We start from the raw sequence: 15,472 nt of genomic DNA, 5'->3' as shown, positions 1-15,472 counted from the left end.
CTGCCCGCGCCGGCTCGCGCGTGATTGATGGTGGCGCAGACCAATAGGAAGGAGCGCGGTAAGCTCCTCCGCCAATGGGGAGCGCGAGGCGGGCCGGTGGGCGGGGCGTGGCGCAGCCATGCTGCTCTGGCTCTGGCTCTGGCTCTGCGTCTGCTGCTGGCCGGCCCGCGGTGAGTGAGGGACGGAGGGAGGCACGGAGCGGGGACAGCGCCCGGGTCGGGCTGCCACCACCCGCACCCGGACCGCGCACACACCCCGGGCATCCCGGCCCGGCCGCCTCCCCGCTCGGCGCACCGCGATCCCTGTGGATTTCCCTTCCCGGCAGCCCGGCCCCGCTGCGGTTCATCTCCCGTGTCTGTATCCCGGTGTATTTCCCCTCCCCTGTCCGTATCCCGATGTATTTCCCCTCTCGTGTCTGTATCCCGGTGTATTTCCCCTCCCGACAGCCCGGCTCCGTTGCGGTTCATCTTCTGTGTCTGTATCCCGGTGTATTTCCCCTCCCGTTTCTGTATCCCGGTGTATTTCCCCTGCTGTGTCTGTATCCCGGTCTATTTCCCCTGCTGTGTCTGTATCCCGGTGTATTTCCCCTCCCGTGCCTGTATCCCGGTGTATTTTCCCTCCCAGCAGCCCAGCCCCATTGCGGTTCCTCTCCTGTACCCGTTTCGTAGTACGGGGACATGTCCCCTCGCTATGCCCCCACACCATCGCATTTCTCCTCCCACATCCCAATCTGGGTGCATTTCACCTCCTACATCCCAATCCAGATGCATTTCCCCCCCTGCATCCCCTGCAGCCTGCTGCAGTTCCCTCGGTGCAGCTCGACCTGGTTGCATTTCCCCTCCTGCACCCCAATCCGGATGCATTTCCTCTCGCTGGGGTCTGAGCCCCTTGCATTTCCCCTCTGATCCAGGTACATTTCCCACCACTGCACCCCAGCTCCATTGCATTTCCTGCTGCATCCTAATCCAAGTGCATTTTCCCTCCCATTTGTCATCCTGGTGGGTTTCCCCTGTTCCCCTCGGTCTGGGTGCCTATCACCCCTCTCCCCTCCATGGCCCAGTAGCATTTTCCCCTTGAGCACCCCAGTCCCTGTGCTTTTCTCACCCCCATCCCCTCTCACCTCCTGGGAACTGCCCCATCTGCCTTTGGAACACCCCAAAACCTTTGGGCCATTTTGGGTCCTGAGCCCAGCCGGGATTTGGCATTGGTGGAGGGCCTGTTCTCTCCCCCATGGTTCAGGAGTGACAACTGACAAAAGTCAGAGACTTTTCCCCTTTTTTCAGGGGTTTTGCCTCTAGTTTCCCTTGCCTCAGCTCTGTCCTTTCCCCCCCCAGGATTACGCATCCATGAGTATTTGTACTTCCAAGTGCTGAGCCCCGGGGACATCCGCTACATCTTTACTGCCACCCCAGCCAAGGATTTCGGTGGTGTGTTTGTAAGTATTAAAAACTGAATTTACCACTTTGGGTCTCTCCATCCCAATACTGCTCCTGAGTGGGACTCAGTGATTTGGGGTTTTGATTAAAATGGAGCTCATTGCTCTTCTACAAGCATCCCTCAGCAGGGTTCCAGAAGCAGGGATTGGCCCCAGGGATGGCTCTGAGTGTCCCTGAATGTGGGAGCCCAGAATCCCTCCAGAGCAGCCCCCAGAGGGATGAGCAGGGTGTGGGACAGCCCAGGTGGGCAGGGTGGGGAGGGGGAGCAGCTCCATGCCCCAGCTTACCCCTCCTGTCTCCTCGGAGAACACAAGGTACGACCAGATCCACCTGGTGCCCGCGGATCCTCCGGAGGCCTGTGGAGAGCTCAACAATGGCGTCTTCATCCAGGACCAGATCGCCTTGGTGGAGAGGGGGTAGGTCTGGCACCAGGACACCGGCTGGGGGACCCTGCTGGGCAGGAGGGGAGCCCTGGCCACATCTCCCCATCACCTGCAGATTCATCCTGTGGCTTCCCCCACTTAGAGAAACCAGGAAAATGCGAGGGTGTACCTGCCCTGGAGAATTGCATCTTGTGGTTTTTAGCCTGTGACAAGGTAGAAAAAAATGCTGTCTGGGTTCAGATTGAAAAAGAGTAGGTTTAGATTAGACAGTGGCAAAGAACTCTTCTCTGTGATAGGTTGTCCAAAGATATTTTGGATGCCTCATATCCCTGGAGGTGTCCAAGGCCAGGTTGGACACTGGGGCTTGGAGTAGCCTGGGACAGTGGAAGGTGTTCCTGCCATGGCAGGGGTGGAACTGGATGAGCTTTAAGATCTCTTCCAACACAAACCATTCCATGATTTTATTTCATTTTTTTTAGGAATGTGGGTGGCTTGTGCTTAAAATACAGACTCAAAGGAGCAGGGTTTTGTCGCAGACATCTTTTTGTGAAAATCCTTTCTTAGGATTTTTCCTGCTGAAGCTGAGAAGAATCAGCAACAAAATGTAAACAATGATTATCTGCTGCTGTGGAATGCAACAGGTCCATCTGTGATTGGCCCATCTTGGATGTTTATAATTAATGGCCAATCAAGGACCAAGCTATCTCAGACAGAGTCCGAGAGAGCTGCCTTTTGTTATCATTCTTTTCTTTTCTATTCTTAGCTAGCTTCTGAGAGGAAACCTTTCCTTCTATTTCTTTTTACTATAGTTATAATGTAATATATATCATAAAATAATAAATCAAGCCTTCTGAACATGGAGTCAACATTCTCGTCTCTTGCCTCATCCAAGAACCCCTGTGAACACTGTCACAGGGTTTGGAGGAGGTGTGGAATCAGGGAGACAATCCCTAGTTTGGCTGTCTCCAGGCCAGCTCTGGCAGGTGCAGGCTCTGGAGCCACCCATGGCCACCCCAGGTTGGTGACACCGTGGTCCCTCTGTGCCACAGGGGCTGCTCGTTCCTGTCCAAGACACGAGTGATCCAGGAGCACGGCGGGCGGGCCGTCATCATCGCCGACAACGCCTACGACAATGACAGCTTCTACATCGAGATGATCCAGGACAGCTCCCGGCGCACGGCCGACATCCCCGCGCTCTTCCTGCTGGGCAGGGACGGGTACGTGACAGGGTGGGACAGCTCTCTCTGCTGGGCAGGGACAGGTACATGCCAGGTTGGGACAGGTTCCGGGTATGTGACAGGGTGGGACAGCTCTCCCTGCTGGGCAGGGACGGGTACGTGCAGGGCTGCCTTCCCGGGTGGGACAGCTCACAAACAGCCGAGTCACAGCCTTGTCTCTCACAGCAAGGAGATTCAGTTCTGTTAATTTTTAGGGTGCTCAAGGGGAAGGGGAAAACGCAGCTGGACCATGGAGGGGAGAAGGGGTGATAGGCACCCAGACCAAGGGGAACACAGGGGAAACCCACCAGGATCACAAATAGAAGGGAAAATGCAGTTGGATTAGGATGCAGCAGGAAATGCAATGGAGCTGGGGTGCAGTGATGGGAAATGTACCTGGATCAGAGGGGAAATGCAAGGGGCTCAGACCCCAGTGAAAGGAAATGCTGAAATTTAATGATTAATTGAGTTGGGTTCAGTCCTGGTTCCTGGGCAGAGTTGGAGCTGGGCTGTGGTTTGTGCTGGGGTCTGGCTGCACCCTCCCAGCCCTGGCAGCTTGGGAACAGCTGTCACCCCTCCATCCCCAGGTACATGATCAGGCGCTCCCTGGAGCAGCACGGGCTCCCCTGGGCCGTCATCTCCATTCCTGTCAACGTCACCAGCATTCCCACCTACGAGATGATGCAGCCCCCCTGGACCTTCTGGTAGCAGCAGAAGGCTGTGATGGATCAAGGACTTCCTGGTGCATCCCAGGGTTTTGCTCTAAGGACCAGGTTTGAGGGAAGGATCCCAACATGCTCCAGAGATCCTGCTGGACTCGGCCACAGGGAGATCTTTCTGCTGGCACCGGTGTGTGGCAAGGGCAAACACCAATGCCAGGGGGAACCTTGAGCCTGGCACCGAGCTGGGACTGTGTGGGAGGGAGGTGAGGGCCCAGAGCACTTCCCTGGAAATATTTGACCTTGTGCTGCTGATCTGGAGGGATGCAGGACTGGCAGGGATGGGGGGAGAGTGATACAGGCTTGGTCTGTACCAGCAGGGCTCACCTGATGTCTGTATATTTTTGTCTGAGCTAATGAAGTCTGAGTAAGTTTTAGAGAAAGGGACGTTTCTGTTTTATTTCCAGGATTCAGCAGATGAAGGGATAAATTTAATCTTTAGATTTTTTTCCTAGTAAAATTCTCCAAGTACCTCCTGCAGCTGGGGCAGGGCTCAGTCAGAGCCTCATGGGACAGCACAGCCTCCAGCAGGGGTGGGCTGGTCACAAATCCAGAGCCCACACTTGTACAGGTGTCTGTTCCTTCAGCCCCATGTCCCCACAGCACCAGCCCCTGGCTCACAGCCCTTTCTGCACCCAGCAATACAAAGCACAGGTCCCAGCTGTCACCAGTCTTGGTTTATTAGGAACACTGAAGGGGATGTGGCCCAGGATGGCTGGGGACAAGCAGCAGGAGGCAGGGCTGGCGGTAATGGCAGTGCCACAGGTGTGCCACCCTCAGTCCCACAGTCCAGCTGCCACGGACACGGCAGCAGGAACACAACTCCCCAAAATCCATGGAGGGAGGAAATAACCCCGGGTGCATCCCTGACCTGCTGCCTGTCTGTCACTGGGAGCCACTGTCCCTCCAGCCACATGATGTGCACACAGGGACAACACGGTGTGGCCTTGAGGGTGGCACATGGGATGGATGACAAGGGGACATCCAGGGGGGCCACTCTGCACTGACACATCCCCATGGGGGAGCATTGGGTGCAGGGAAGCACCCAGCACATGCTGCATCCCCGGGCACATCCTTATCCCACGGCCAAAATGTCCTCTGGGTTTGGGATGACACCCAGCCCATGTCACCTCCCAGCCGTTCTCCATCCCCACACGCTCCTGCAGTCGCTGCCCGGGGCTCTGTGTCACTCACGGGAAGGATGGGCCGAGCTGGGAAGGAAGTGTCTGCAGGGTCAGCTCTGCTCCCCCTGCTGGACTGGAGCTCTCGGCCACCCTCCGAGGCATCCCCTGTGAGATCCTGCTGCCCCTCACTGCTGGCCAAGGCATGGGATGGAGGATGTAGAAGGGCCCCAGCTCCATAGTGTGTAGATAGTGCTAATATAGACATTAAATAGTACCCTCGTGCACAGACACACGGACACACACACACACATTGCCCACATCCCTGCAGGGTGGGAAGGACAAGCTCCTGCACATCACAGCCTGCACAGACACAGCAGAGCCACCTCACAGGTGACCAGCTGGTGTCCCAGGGGCTTGCTGGACCCCACTCTCCTCCAGCCTCCCCTGCAAGCACCAGCCAACCCCACCGGGCACTGGGATGTGCTGGAGGGCCACTGGCTCACAGCTTGTCCTGGCAGGGAGGACAGGGACAGCCTGACACACACACACAGGCACAGGGACAACACGGACAGGCGGGAGCAGGGCCTGCCTCCGGCTCCCGGCCGCCCCACTCCAGCACCTGGGCACGCGGCCCCGCCCGACCCCACAACACAACCCTGTTCTAAATTAAAGCTGCTGCCTCTTGGAGGAACCTCCAGGCCCTTCCCTTCCCGTCCCGTCCCATCCCTTCCCTCTCCTCTGGCCCGGGGCCAGGATCACACATCAGTCATCTCATCCTCCAGCTCGGCATCGTCAGTCTCTCCTTCGCCCTCCTCCTCTTCATCAGACGTCACGTCGGCATCGTCGGCTTGTGCGAGGCACTTGGGACACGAGCAGGTGAACAGGTAGTTCTCCCTGCAGGGACAGGCAGGAGACAGAGGCATGGTGTGCACACAGCCACACTCCCACACTGCTGCTGGCCAGGGGTGGGGGACAGAACAGCCACGGAGGGGCTCAATGTGTCACACCCAGAGCAGTCTGGGGGTCCCATCCTGCTGGCTCGGGCAGGGTAAAGGTACCCCAGGTGGAGAGGGGGATTTCTCAGCCCCACAGGGGTGATGGGACAGGGGGACAGTGACTCCCAGCAGGAGCCCCTACCCTTGAGGGACAGAGAAGGAAAAGGAAGGGTCTGCAGGTGTAAGCCTGCACAGAGAGGGGGGAACCCAAATCCTACAACACATTACAAGCAGCTCGAAGCACCAGAAGCACCACGTGCTGCACACACCCCATGCCATGAGCTCACTGAAATTCACAGCAGCCCAAGGCACACACAGCTCTGGGGTGGGGATGCTGCCCTGATGGATGTTTGGGGTGTCAAGGGGTGTGAGGTCCCTCCAGGTAGCCCCAGGCAGCCCCTACCTGAGTATCTTGTTGCGGCTGTGTCTGCTCCGCTCCCTCTGACAGCAGTCTAAGTAACTGATGCAGATTTCCTGGCAGCAAACAGAAATGGGCTGGGCTCAGAATTGCTCCCCATGACCCCAAAGCAGCAGGATTTGCCCCAGTCCCTCTCAGAATCAGGCAGAAACAGGGGGTCTGGCCGCCCCTACATGGGATGGGGATTGAATTCCTCTGCCAAGATGATGCAGGACACAGGAGGTTTCGGGGCTGGGTCCATGGAGGATGTAGGGGACACAGGGATGATGCCAAGGTGTGATGTCACCTCAGGGCCACCCAGGCCCTGCTGTCTCACCTCTCCTGCTTCGATGTCCTCCAGAGCAGTGAGATGCAGGAGGAAGTTGTTTTCTGGGAAGGACGTCTCAGCATTGGGGATGCAGCTGTGGTTACCTACGGGCAATACAACCTCTGCTAAATGCCTCAGTGGCTCCTGGACCCACATCACATCTGAGTGCATCCAAGGCAGGACTGGCCATTCCACAGCTGGGCAAAGTGCCAGGGAACACTGAGAGCAGTACCCATCCCACCCACCCCATCCCATCCCACAGATGGCAAGCACAAACCCCTTTCTCCCAGCCTAGCATGGGCCATTTCCCTCGCAGTCCTTGTGTTACTTACAGCAGCTCTGCAGCACGTAGAGCCCTGATCCCTCGCAGTTGAGGAACTCTCCCGACTCTGCAGCACAGAGAGAGGGGTTAGAGCTCTGCATGGGCCCTTCCAGCTCTTACACACACAAGCCCAAGGAATGTCCATCAACAGGGAACACTCAGAGATCCCTGGGTGGCCTGGGCACTGCAGGGGGATCTCCCAAGAGCCTTTCTCTCCCCCAGGGAGGGGACGGAGGACAAAGATTCTTATCCTGGTGCCTGCCCTGTCCCTGCCCCCCCAGAGGCTCACCCTTCTCAATGTCCTTGTAGAGCTGGTCGATGAAGGCGTCCAGCTCCTCCCGCTCCAGCATGGGCAGGTCCAGAGCATCGCACGCGTGCACCCACTGGCTCAGGGAGCTGGGGGAACAGGGGACATGGCACAGTGCCACAGGGCCTGGGGAACAGGGGACATGGCACAGTGCTCGGGGAGCAGTGGGACAGTGCCACAGGGCCTGGGGAGCAGTGGGACAGTGACACAGTGCTGTCAGAAACAGCAGGACATTTCTACAGTCCCACAATGCTCTCAGCACCTGGTGGGACCTCGCAGAGGGGATCCAAGGTGGCTCAGAGCAACCAAGGTCTGGCAGAGGGATGTGAAAGGATTTGACACAACCAAGATGAAGTTTTTTTAAGTCTGCCCCTCTCTCAAACCCAGCCACTGACATTGCACACCTGCACTGCCAGGCAAGGAGCACCCACAAAGCCCCATTACCTGGTTCCTATGCCTTGGCCATTGGTCCCAACGAGGGCAAAGAGGGATCGAAAGCCTTCTGGAGTGAACCACTGCAGGAGGGAAAGACAGAGGACCTGAGGAGCCTGCAGGAGCACCTCGCTCTGCAATGCTTCAGGGAGCTTTGGGGGAAGCAAGGGAGCAGCAGAGTCCCAGGGAAGCCCTGGCCAACGCTCCTGGGCTGTCTGGGAGGCAGATCCACTCACCCTGCTGAGATATTCATCATAAAGAGCCTCAGTGAAGAGCAGGCGCAGCAGCTCCAGCTGGCCCTGGCAGGACACAGAGCACGGTCAGGGTGGGGGTGCTGTGGGTGCCAGCACCGGGGTGAGGCTGAGCCCAGCCCATGCCAGAGGCTCTGGAAGGATTCAGGCTCCCCAGCCTGCCCTGCATGGCTGGAGGCTGCTGGACTCACAGCCATGAAATCCACCCATCTTAGCAGCAAAAGCCACCCACTCAGCAGCTAAATATCACACTGTCCCAGCCCACAGCAGGAACATCTCCCCCACAGGAAGGAGCAGCATATCCCATGAAAGCATCACAAGGCCAAAACCCTCTAAGCAACCACTTCCTCACCGTCAGGGCCCTCCCTTTTAGCCTGGAGTTTCCAGTGTTTCCTATCCCTGCTCTAATGAGGCTTTTGCATCTGTGGGCCCACAGACACAGGCAGGAGAGGGAAGGCTCGAGGACTGAAGAGCTGCTGGGTCTTACCTTAAATTTGTCCCCCAGCAGCTTGTGCACAATCTCCTCTTCTTCATTTGCTGTTTTGTTGCAGAACTGGGAGAAGGTCTTGATCCACCACTCCTTGTCTTTAGCCTGACAAAAGAATCAAGCAGAGGCATTGCACCAACACCACCTTCCTCCCCAGCCCAGAGAGAGGGAGGATTGTCACAATAAATGCTGAGAAAGTCAGGCCAAGGAAACCTTGGAAATAACATTGACAGTGGGATAACAAAACCACCCAGTGTACCTGTTTGATGGTGGCGACCATCCTGGCCATCAGCATTATGCTGGAGGTCTCAGGGGGGTAATGCATGTTTCTGTGGGATTAAAATGGAGAACAAATGAGCAGATCAGGGCTGGCATGGGAATGAAAAGCTGGACAGAGGCAGAAACAGCTGCCATAGGTGTGGCCAGGCCTGCACTGATCCAGCACACCAAAGTGCTCAGTGCAGCATTGCTGTGTGGGGGTTCAGTGGAGAGAAACCTGCACCCACCTTCCTGTCCCACCCATACAAACAATCCCCCTCCATCCTGTTCACTCTGCTGGACATGGGACAAGATTTCAGTCAGGGATGTTGCTTATCCCCTCTGGAACCATTTCTTTTGAAAGCAGGGACAGAAACGGGCCCATGGGATGCTACAAGGAGGATCTCCCAGAGACTGGAGATCTGCAGGAGCACCATAAACCTGCAGGAGTGAGGGATGCGCATAGCTCAGTGCTTTGTAGCTCTTTAGTGGGAGAAAGATAAGGAGTGCTCAGCTGTGTGTCCAAACCCTTGGGCTGCCAACATCACAACACCCAACCAGGAGAAAGAGCTGGGCAGCGTCCCACAGCCACCCTCACCCTCCAGCACAGCAAGGAGCCAGCCCAGGAGAGCCACCTCCCTTGCCCATGGAGCCACAGGCAGGTCAGGCCCTACCTCCATGCCTCCTGCAGCTTGTTGAGGGGGTGTGTGGGGTCGTCACGGGATGGGCCGAGGCACAGGACCTGGTGGTACTGCTCCAGAGCTGCCTGCCTGCACTCTGCACTGCAGTACGTCACCTAGAGCGAGGGGACAGCGCTGGCATTGTGGCAGCAGGAAAGGGGCTCCTAGATCTGTTCCCCCTCCCTGACCAGCAGAGCCCTGGCTCTGGAAAGGCAGACAGCACAAGAGCCCAGCTGGATGGGAAGGACTCAAGGATCCCAAGGAGAGCACGGTCCCTCCCAGCAGAGCCGTACCTGGCAGCGGGGACACTGCTGGTGCAGGTCCTTCCTGATGCTGCACTGCTCCGGGTGAGGCAGCACCAGGGAGCTTTTCCCCAGCAGGCGCTGGGCGTTCTCCTCCGCCGTCTCCAGAGCCCGCAGGCAGTGATCACAGGCTGTGGGGACAGGAGGGATGGGTGGAGGGATGGAGGGATGGAGGGATGGAGGGATGGATGGATGGATGGATGGATGGATGGATGGATGGATGGATGGATGGATGGATGGATGGATGGATGCCACAGGAAAGCCTTTGGAAAGCAAAGGGATCAGAACCCAGGGCAAGGCAATACAACTTGTACCAGAACCAGAGAGGAACAAGGGGATGGGGCTTGGAGCAATCTGGGTTAGGGCAAGATGTCCCTGCCCATGCTAGTAGTGGAATATCATCTTTAAGGTCCTTTCCAACCCAACCATTCCAAAATTCTATGGGGGCACCTAGCACATTCCTTCAGAGTGATGGAAGTCACCATCCCTCAGACGACACCCAAACTTGTCTATAGTATAGTTTCTGGAAAAGCAGAAAAGGCAGCAGGACCATCTTTAAAGAGGCACTACGACAAACCCAAACCCTTCCCTTGGTACCCCTGCGGTCCCGCGGTCAGCCCACCGGACAGGTGCCAGGGATGGGGACACGCCACCAGCGCCTGCCGCTCACCTCGGTAGTTGTACAGGGCATTCCAGAGGAACTGCGATGACACCACCGGCTTCTCCACGAACACTGTTTCCCCTTTCCGGATGTTTCTGGTGGCGAACAAGCCCTTTCCCTGGCGAGGGACAACCGCGGGTCAGGGACGCGCCCGAAGCCGAGTCATACCCGGGAGCTGAGCTGAGGGAATCCCTCCATTCCCTCCATCCCCGCGGGATTTTACTCGCTGTGCCCCCAGGCTGGGCGGGAAGGGAAGGGAGGGACCCTCACGGAGGGCACACCGCGGGCTGCTCACCTTGGCGCTGCTGATGAACCGCGCCTCCGCCGCAGCCCCGGCGTGTGGCCCCGCCGCGGCCGCCATATTCGGGCGGCGACTTCCCCGCCCTGACCCGCCGGGCAGCGCCTCTTCCTCTTCCTCCTCCTCCTCCTCCTCTTCCTCCTCCTCCTCCTCCTCCGCCCCCTGCGCCCCTCAGGGGTCTGCACTCGCCATCTCCCCCCTCAGCCGCGGGGCGCGGGTCCGGCGGCCATCTTGGCCCCCCTTCCACAGCCCCCGGCCAGCGTCTGAAAACAACGCCAAAACCCCTCAAAACAGCGCCAAAACACCCCAAAACGGGACCGGGGCGCTGCCGCTGCCACCCCAAATCGTGCAGGAGTTTGCTGTCTCTCCCCAGTTATTATTATTTAATGGTAGAGGAGTAGCTGTCACAGCCCTGTCAGGCACAAGTTCCCCCCTCACCTTGAGGTCTCCCCTCGGGGAGTGAGGAGGCATCGCCCACTGTCCTGCGCACCCAAAACTGGCCTGACTTTTCCCAAAAAAGCCTTCAAAATACACTACTGTGGCCATTCTGCCCTCGCTACCTCCTGCCTGGGGGTCCGCAAAGCCTTGAAGTCCGCGGAAACGCGTGTTTGGTTGTATTTACTAATTCACAGCGCCGCGGCTCAGCCCCGCTCGTCGCTGGCCAGGCGGCGGGAGCAGGGCTGGGAATTCGGGACAATTCCGTGTGCGGGGCTTGGGCAGTGATTTGGTGTCACTAGATGTCACTGTCGGCTCGTGCCGGGGACACGACACCGGGTGACAAGGCGGGAGCTGCCACCTCCATCCCTGGCCAGCAGCTGCAGCATGGCCTCAGGACTGGCCACTGACCCACGGCGTGGCTACAGGGCTGGCCACTGCTCTGGCCACCCGGCCGGGGGACAAGGGACAAACAGGCTGCCAGGGCCACATCCCCTGGCCGTGCTGTGGGATGCAGAGCCCGTGGAGCCAGCACAGGCTGTGCTCCATCACACTGTGCCCATGGCAAGGACCACGAGGACAAGGCACAGTGTGGGAATGCTGCTGTCACTCACCATTACATCCTCAGCGATTCATGGAATATTTATGTGGGAAAAGTCCTCTAAGACTAACGAGTCCAATGTTCCCTGGCACTGCCAAGGCCACATCTGAGCCATGTCCCCAAGTGCCACATCCACATAGCTTTTAAATCCCTCCAGGGATGAGGTTTCCACCACTGCAGCTGTGCCAGGGCTGGACATCCCTTCCTGTGAATGAATTTTTCCCCACATCCAATACAAACCTCCCCTGTTGCAACCTGAGGCCATTTCCTCAGCGATTTCTTCATGGAAAGAGGCAGAATGGGCATTGGCAGGGGCTGCCCAGGGAGGTTTGGAGACCCCATCTCCTGAGATATCCAAGGAAGGTCTGGACGTGGCACAGAGCTCTGGGCTGGGGACAAGGTGGGGATCAAGCACAGCTTGGACTCAGTGCCCTTGGAGGGATTTTCCAGCCTCAGTGATCCTGGGATTCCTCCGCTCCTGTCCCTGTTCCCTGGAGCAGAGCCCGACATCCCCGGCTGTGCCCTCCTGGCAGGAGCTGTGCAGAGCCACAAGGGCCCCCTGAGCCTCCTTTGCTCCAGGCTGAGCCCCTTCCCATCTCCCTCAGGGATTCTGCAGCCCCTTCCCAGCTCTGTTCTCTTCCCTGGCCATGCTGCTCAGACTGGCAGAGCAGGAGCTGCAGAAAAGGCTTGGTCACATCCACCTGCAGACACAAATTCTTGTTCTCCAGGAGCCTGACTGCTCTTCCTGAAAATGTAGTTTCTGGCCCCGAGACAGTAACTCCCTTCATCTGCTTTGAAATGGGGTCATTAATCAATTGAAAAAAAGATCTTTCATATATATTTTGTCCAAAATAGTTTATTAAGGATAAAAACCTCAAACTCTTTCGAGAAAGATGAAAATATATTTGAAAATATATTTGGTTTGGTTTTTTGGTGGTTTTTTTTGTGTGTGTGTTTTTATTTTTTTTTTTGTAAGAATTTCAATTGCAAATTTAAGTGAGTATTAGGAAATTTTTCGGGTTTTTTTGTTTTTACACTCATTCCATCACTTTTTAAAATTAACTCGATTTTTATCAAGAGACAAAGCAAATAAATAAGTGACACATATTAAGGCATAAAAAAGGTATTTCTATAAATAACAATGTAAGAGTAAAGTGATATACAGTGTTCTAGGTCAGAAAGAGACAGAATAAATTATCCTGAGCTGTTGGACCGTGGTCACTGCCATAGGAAGGCAAGGTGACAGCCTGAGTCCTTAGTCCTGGCCCCCCAAAGCCCTCCCTACCCCCAAAAATCCAGCTGTTAACCACATCAGGCTGCTCCAGATGTGCTCAGAGAGCTCCAGGTGCTGTGTCCCAGGGCAGCTGCAGGGATAATGAGGAGAGAACAGAGCAGCTGCCTGTGTCTGGGCCACAGTGGCACATCTGGCTGCGGGGCAGGGGGTGTCTGCTGCAGCTGCTGAGTGTTGGGGCTGGATTTTACTGCAGCCTCCAGCCCTGCACCTCGGCCAGCCCTGGGGCCAGCTCCCTACAACAGCAGCACACACACACACACCCCCGGGCAAGGACAGCAGCGCCAGGGGACACACACTGCTAGGGCTGGATCCATGGGGAGCCATGGAAAAGGCACAGGTACAGCAAGGCGCTGAGAGAGGAGGCACTTCTGCTCCAGGGCAGGGGCAGACCCTGCTCCTCGCATCCAGGAGTCTGAGCAAGGCAGCAAAGGGCTTCCCTGTTTGGGGTATTGTGGTTGTGAGTGATTTGAACATCAAACATGGGAGTCAAGCTGAGAGAAGGAAGTGATTAGGGAGATTGTCCTCCTTCCTCCTTGGAGCAGACAGCCACATGTAACAGGAGTGACCCTGGTTTGAAATGCCCTTGTGCTCAGGAGCATCAGAGACAGCATCCAATTGCCTGCCCAGCATCACAGACTTTGATTGTCACTCCAACATCAAAGTCACCCTCTGATTGTCACCCTAGAGACACCCAGAGACTGTCAACCAGAGACACCCTCTGACTGTCGCTCCAGTACCAGAGATACTCTCATTGTCACCCCCACACCAGAGAAACCAGCAGATTGTCATCCCAACATCAAAGTCACCCTCTGATTGTCACCCCAGAGACACCCAGAGATTGTCAACCAGAGACACCCTCTGATTCTCACCCCAGCACCAGAGACACCTTGATTGTCACCCCAGAGTCTCTGCTGGAAACTGTTTGTGTGTCCTGGTGCTCCATGAGCTAACAGGAGGTCACCTGCCATCGAGTGATGATGAAGCCCCAGGAATTACAGCACCTGGCTACCAAACAGCAGCCCAAGAAATTCGGGGGGTTTCTTCCAGCCAGCTGCAGTTTAGTCCTGTGGCTCCAGATGTCAGATCAGTCTCACTTGGACCAAAGCAGCCCAGACACATCCCCAGGCACCAAAAAGCAGCCCAGTCTTGTGGGCTGTTCAAAGCTCCACATCCACGGGGTCCTCCTCGTGCTCCTTGCTGTCGGTGGAGTCGGCGCTCGCAGGCTGGATCACCCCGAACTGAGACAGCTTTGCTGCCTTCTGCTCCATGCTCTGCTTCCTCCACTTGATCCTCCGGTTCTGGAACCACACTTTGACCTGGATGGGAATGGCACAGCAGCTTAACCCAAGGGCTCCAGGAGCCCTTTTCAATTCATGTGCTTCTGAGGTGGGTATCCCCAAAAAGTGGAATTCCTTAAATGGGGACGTGCATCATTCCCTCAGGAAATAATGAGTGAGAACAGGAGGAGGTGAAACTACAGAGGGCAGAGCAGTGATGGGAAAGGATCAGGGGACTGCAGCTGCACTGAGAAGGCTCTGGCCAGGGAAGTGAAGGAGGCAGCTCCCTAAGGAGCCCCTGAACCCATCCCCAGGACTGCAGCTGCCACAGGGCATGATGAGACCCCCAATAATTATCCCTTGTCCCCCAGAAATGGCCTTGGTTTGTTCTCCCTTTTCCCCAGCTGAATTTAGAGCCCACTGTGGAAGATCCTTCTTTCCACACTAAACAAGCAGCTTACTGTGGGAGGAGCAGGAACTCACAGGGCAGAGCAGGGAAATAATTATATCCAGTGTCATACAAGGACACTTGAAACAGTCTCCAGAGGATCATGACAATGCAGACACAGCAGCCAACCCAGCTTAAACTCTAAAGCACAGCAGAGTTGTGCTCCTGAATGCTTTTTATTCTACTTCATGGATTCAGAAATCTTATCCAGGAACCATCCAAACTCCAGGCACATCTCTCCAATGTCACCTGGCAGCAGGGTGTCCCACAGGTCACTTTGCACTGTGTCCTCCTTCCACACTTCCCAGTGGGAAGGTCAGCACAGAGCAGCAGGACCATCAGCACAGAGCACCCCAGGGTCAGTCCCAGAGCTCAGCTCCCCCATCCCTTACCTGGGTCTCTGTGAGATGCAGAGTTGCAGCCAGGTCCACCCTCTCCGTGCCCACCATGTACTGCTGCTTAAGGAACTCCTGCTCCAGCCGCTCCAGCTGCTCTGGTTTGAACACCGTGCGCACTCTCTTCATCTTGCAGGGCCCTCCTGACCTCCAAGGCCCTGCAGGACCCAATGGAGTGGTCCCCACACAGTGAGACAATTCCAGACCTGTGAGAAAACAGCAAAAATTGAAGGGGTCTGCACTAAAGGAGCCGGAGAAAGTGACACCAACCAAGCAGAGATGTCCCCGCCCTGTCCCTACCCAGATAATCTCATCCAGGCTCCTTTTCCCATGAAAAGCTGGAGTAGAAGAACTTTTAAAGGCCTGTTCTATGGTTTTACCCTCAGGGTACACCAAGGACAGTCCTGGACATGCAGCCAGACCCG

The 15,472-nt window shown here is 56.5% G+C and overlaps 3 protein-coding genes across 3 annotated transcripts; 1 reads left to right on the top strand and 2 right to left on the bottom strand.

Moving 5' to 3' along the window:
• The first annotated feature begins 14 nt into the window (after positions 1–14).
• PRADC1 (protease associated domain containing 1) lies at positions 15–4,839 on the top strand. Its single transcript, XM_074540733.1, has 5 exons — positions 15–170; positions 1,335–1,435; positions 1,743–1,852; positions 2,869–3,036; positions 3,624–4,839. Exons 1-5 carry the CDS (start codon positions 119–121, stop codon positions 3,742–3,744), a joined length of 552 nt encoding a protein of 183 aa, XP_074396834.1. The 5' UTR covers positions 15–118; the 3' UTR covers positions 3,745–4,839.
• SMYD5 (SMYD family member 5) lies at positions 4,413–10,751 on the bottom strand. The gene is made up of 13 exons (XM_074540732.1): positions 10,595–10,751; positions 10,309–10,417; positions 9,630–9,769; positions 9,331–9,452; positions 8,658–8,727; positions 8,399–8,503; positions 7,897–7,959; positions 7,673–7,743; positions 7,211–7,317; positions 6,932–6,988; positions 6,609–6,703; positions 6,278–6,348; positions 4,413–5,773 (listed from the first exon to the last, which is right to left on the bottom strand). The coding sequence occupies exons 1-13, from the start codon at positions 10,658–10,660 to the stop codon at positions 5,635–5,637; spliced, it is 1,215 nt and encodes a 404-aa protein (XP_074396833.1). The 5' UTR covers positions 10,661–10,751; the 3' UTR covers positions 4,413–5,634.
• Positions 10,752–12,750: 1,999 nt separating this feature from the next.
• Positions 12,751–15,236, bottom strand: LOC102074070 (homeobox protein not2). The gene is made up of 2 exons (XM_005493276.2): positions 15,045–15,236; positions 12,751–14,243 (listed from the first exon to the last, which is right to left on the bottom strand). The coding sequence occupies exons 1-2, from the start codon at positions 15,174–15,176 to the stop codon at positions 14,085–14,087; spliced, it is 291 nt and encodes a 96-aa protein (XP_005493333.2). The 5' UTR covers positions 15,177–15,236; the 3' UTR covers positions 12,751–14,084.
• Positions 15,237–15,472: the final 236 nt, after the last annotated feature.

Source organism: Zonotrichia albicollis, chromosome 5, assembly GCF_047830755.1.
Source record: "Zonotrichia albicollis isolate bZonAlb1 chromosome 5, bZonAlb1.hap1, whole genome shotgun sequence".
Classification (NCBI taxonomy): domain Eukaryota; kingdom Metazoa; phylum Chordata; class Aves; order Passeriformes; family Passerellidae; genus Zonotrichia; species Zonotrichia albicollis.
Note: the sequence above shows the minus strand (reverse complement) of the source record. Positions and strands in the feature narration are given on the sequence as shown.

Coding starts and splice junctions, on each gene's coding strand:
- PRADC1 (XM_074540733.1), top strand. CDS start 119: ATGCTGCTCTGGCTCTGGCTCTGGCTCTGCGTCTGCTGCTGGCCGGCC. Junction 171..1,334: donor CTGCTGCTGGCCGGCCCGCG/GTGAGTGAGGGA, acceptor TTCCCCCCCCAG/GATTACGCATCCATGAGTAT. Junction 1,853..2,868: donor ATCGCCTTGGTGGAGAGGGG/GTAGGTCTGGCA, acceptor TCTGTGCCACAG/GGGCTGCTCGTTCCTGTCCA.
- SMYD5 (XM_074540732.1), bottom strand. CDS start 10,660: ATGGCGGCCGCGGCGGGGCCACACGCCGGGGCTGCGGCGGAGGCGCGG. Junction 7,960..8,398: donor TGCTGGGGGACAAATTTAAG/GTAAGACCCAGC, acceptor GTGTCCTGCCAG/GGCCAGCTGGAGCTGCTGCG. Junction 7,318..7,672: donor GGCCAAGGCATAGGAACCAG/GTAATGGGGCTT, acceptor CTGTTCCCCCAG/CTCCCTGAGCCAGTGGGTGC.
- LOC102074070 (XM_005493276.2), bottom strand. CDS start 15,176: ATGAAGAGAGTGCGCACGGTGTTCAAACCAGAGCAGCTGGAGCGGCTG. Junction 14,244..15,044: donor TGCATCTCACAGAGACCCAG/GTAAGGGATGGG, acceptor ATTCCCATCCAG/GTCAAAGTGTGGTTCCAGAA.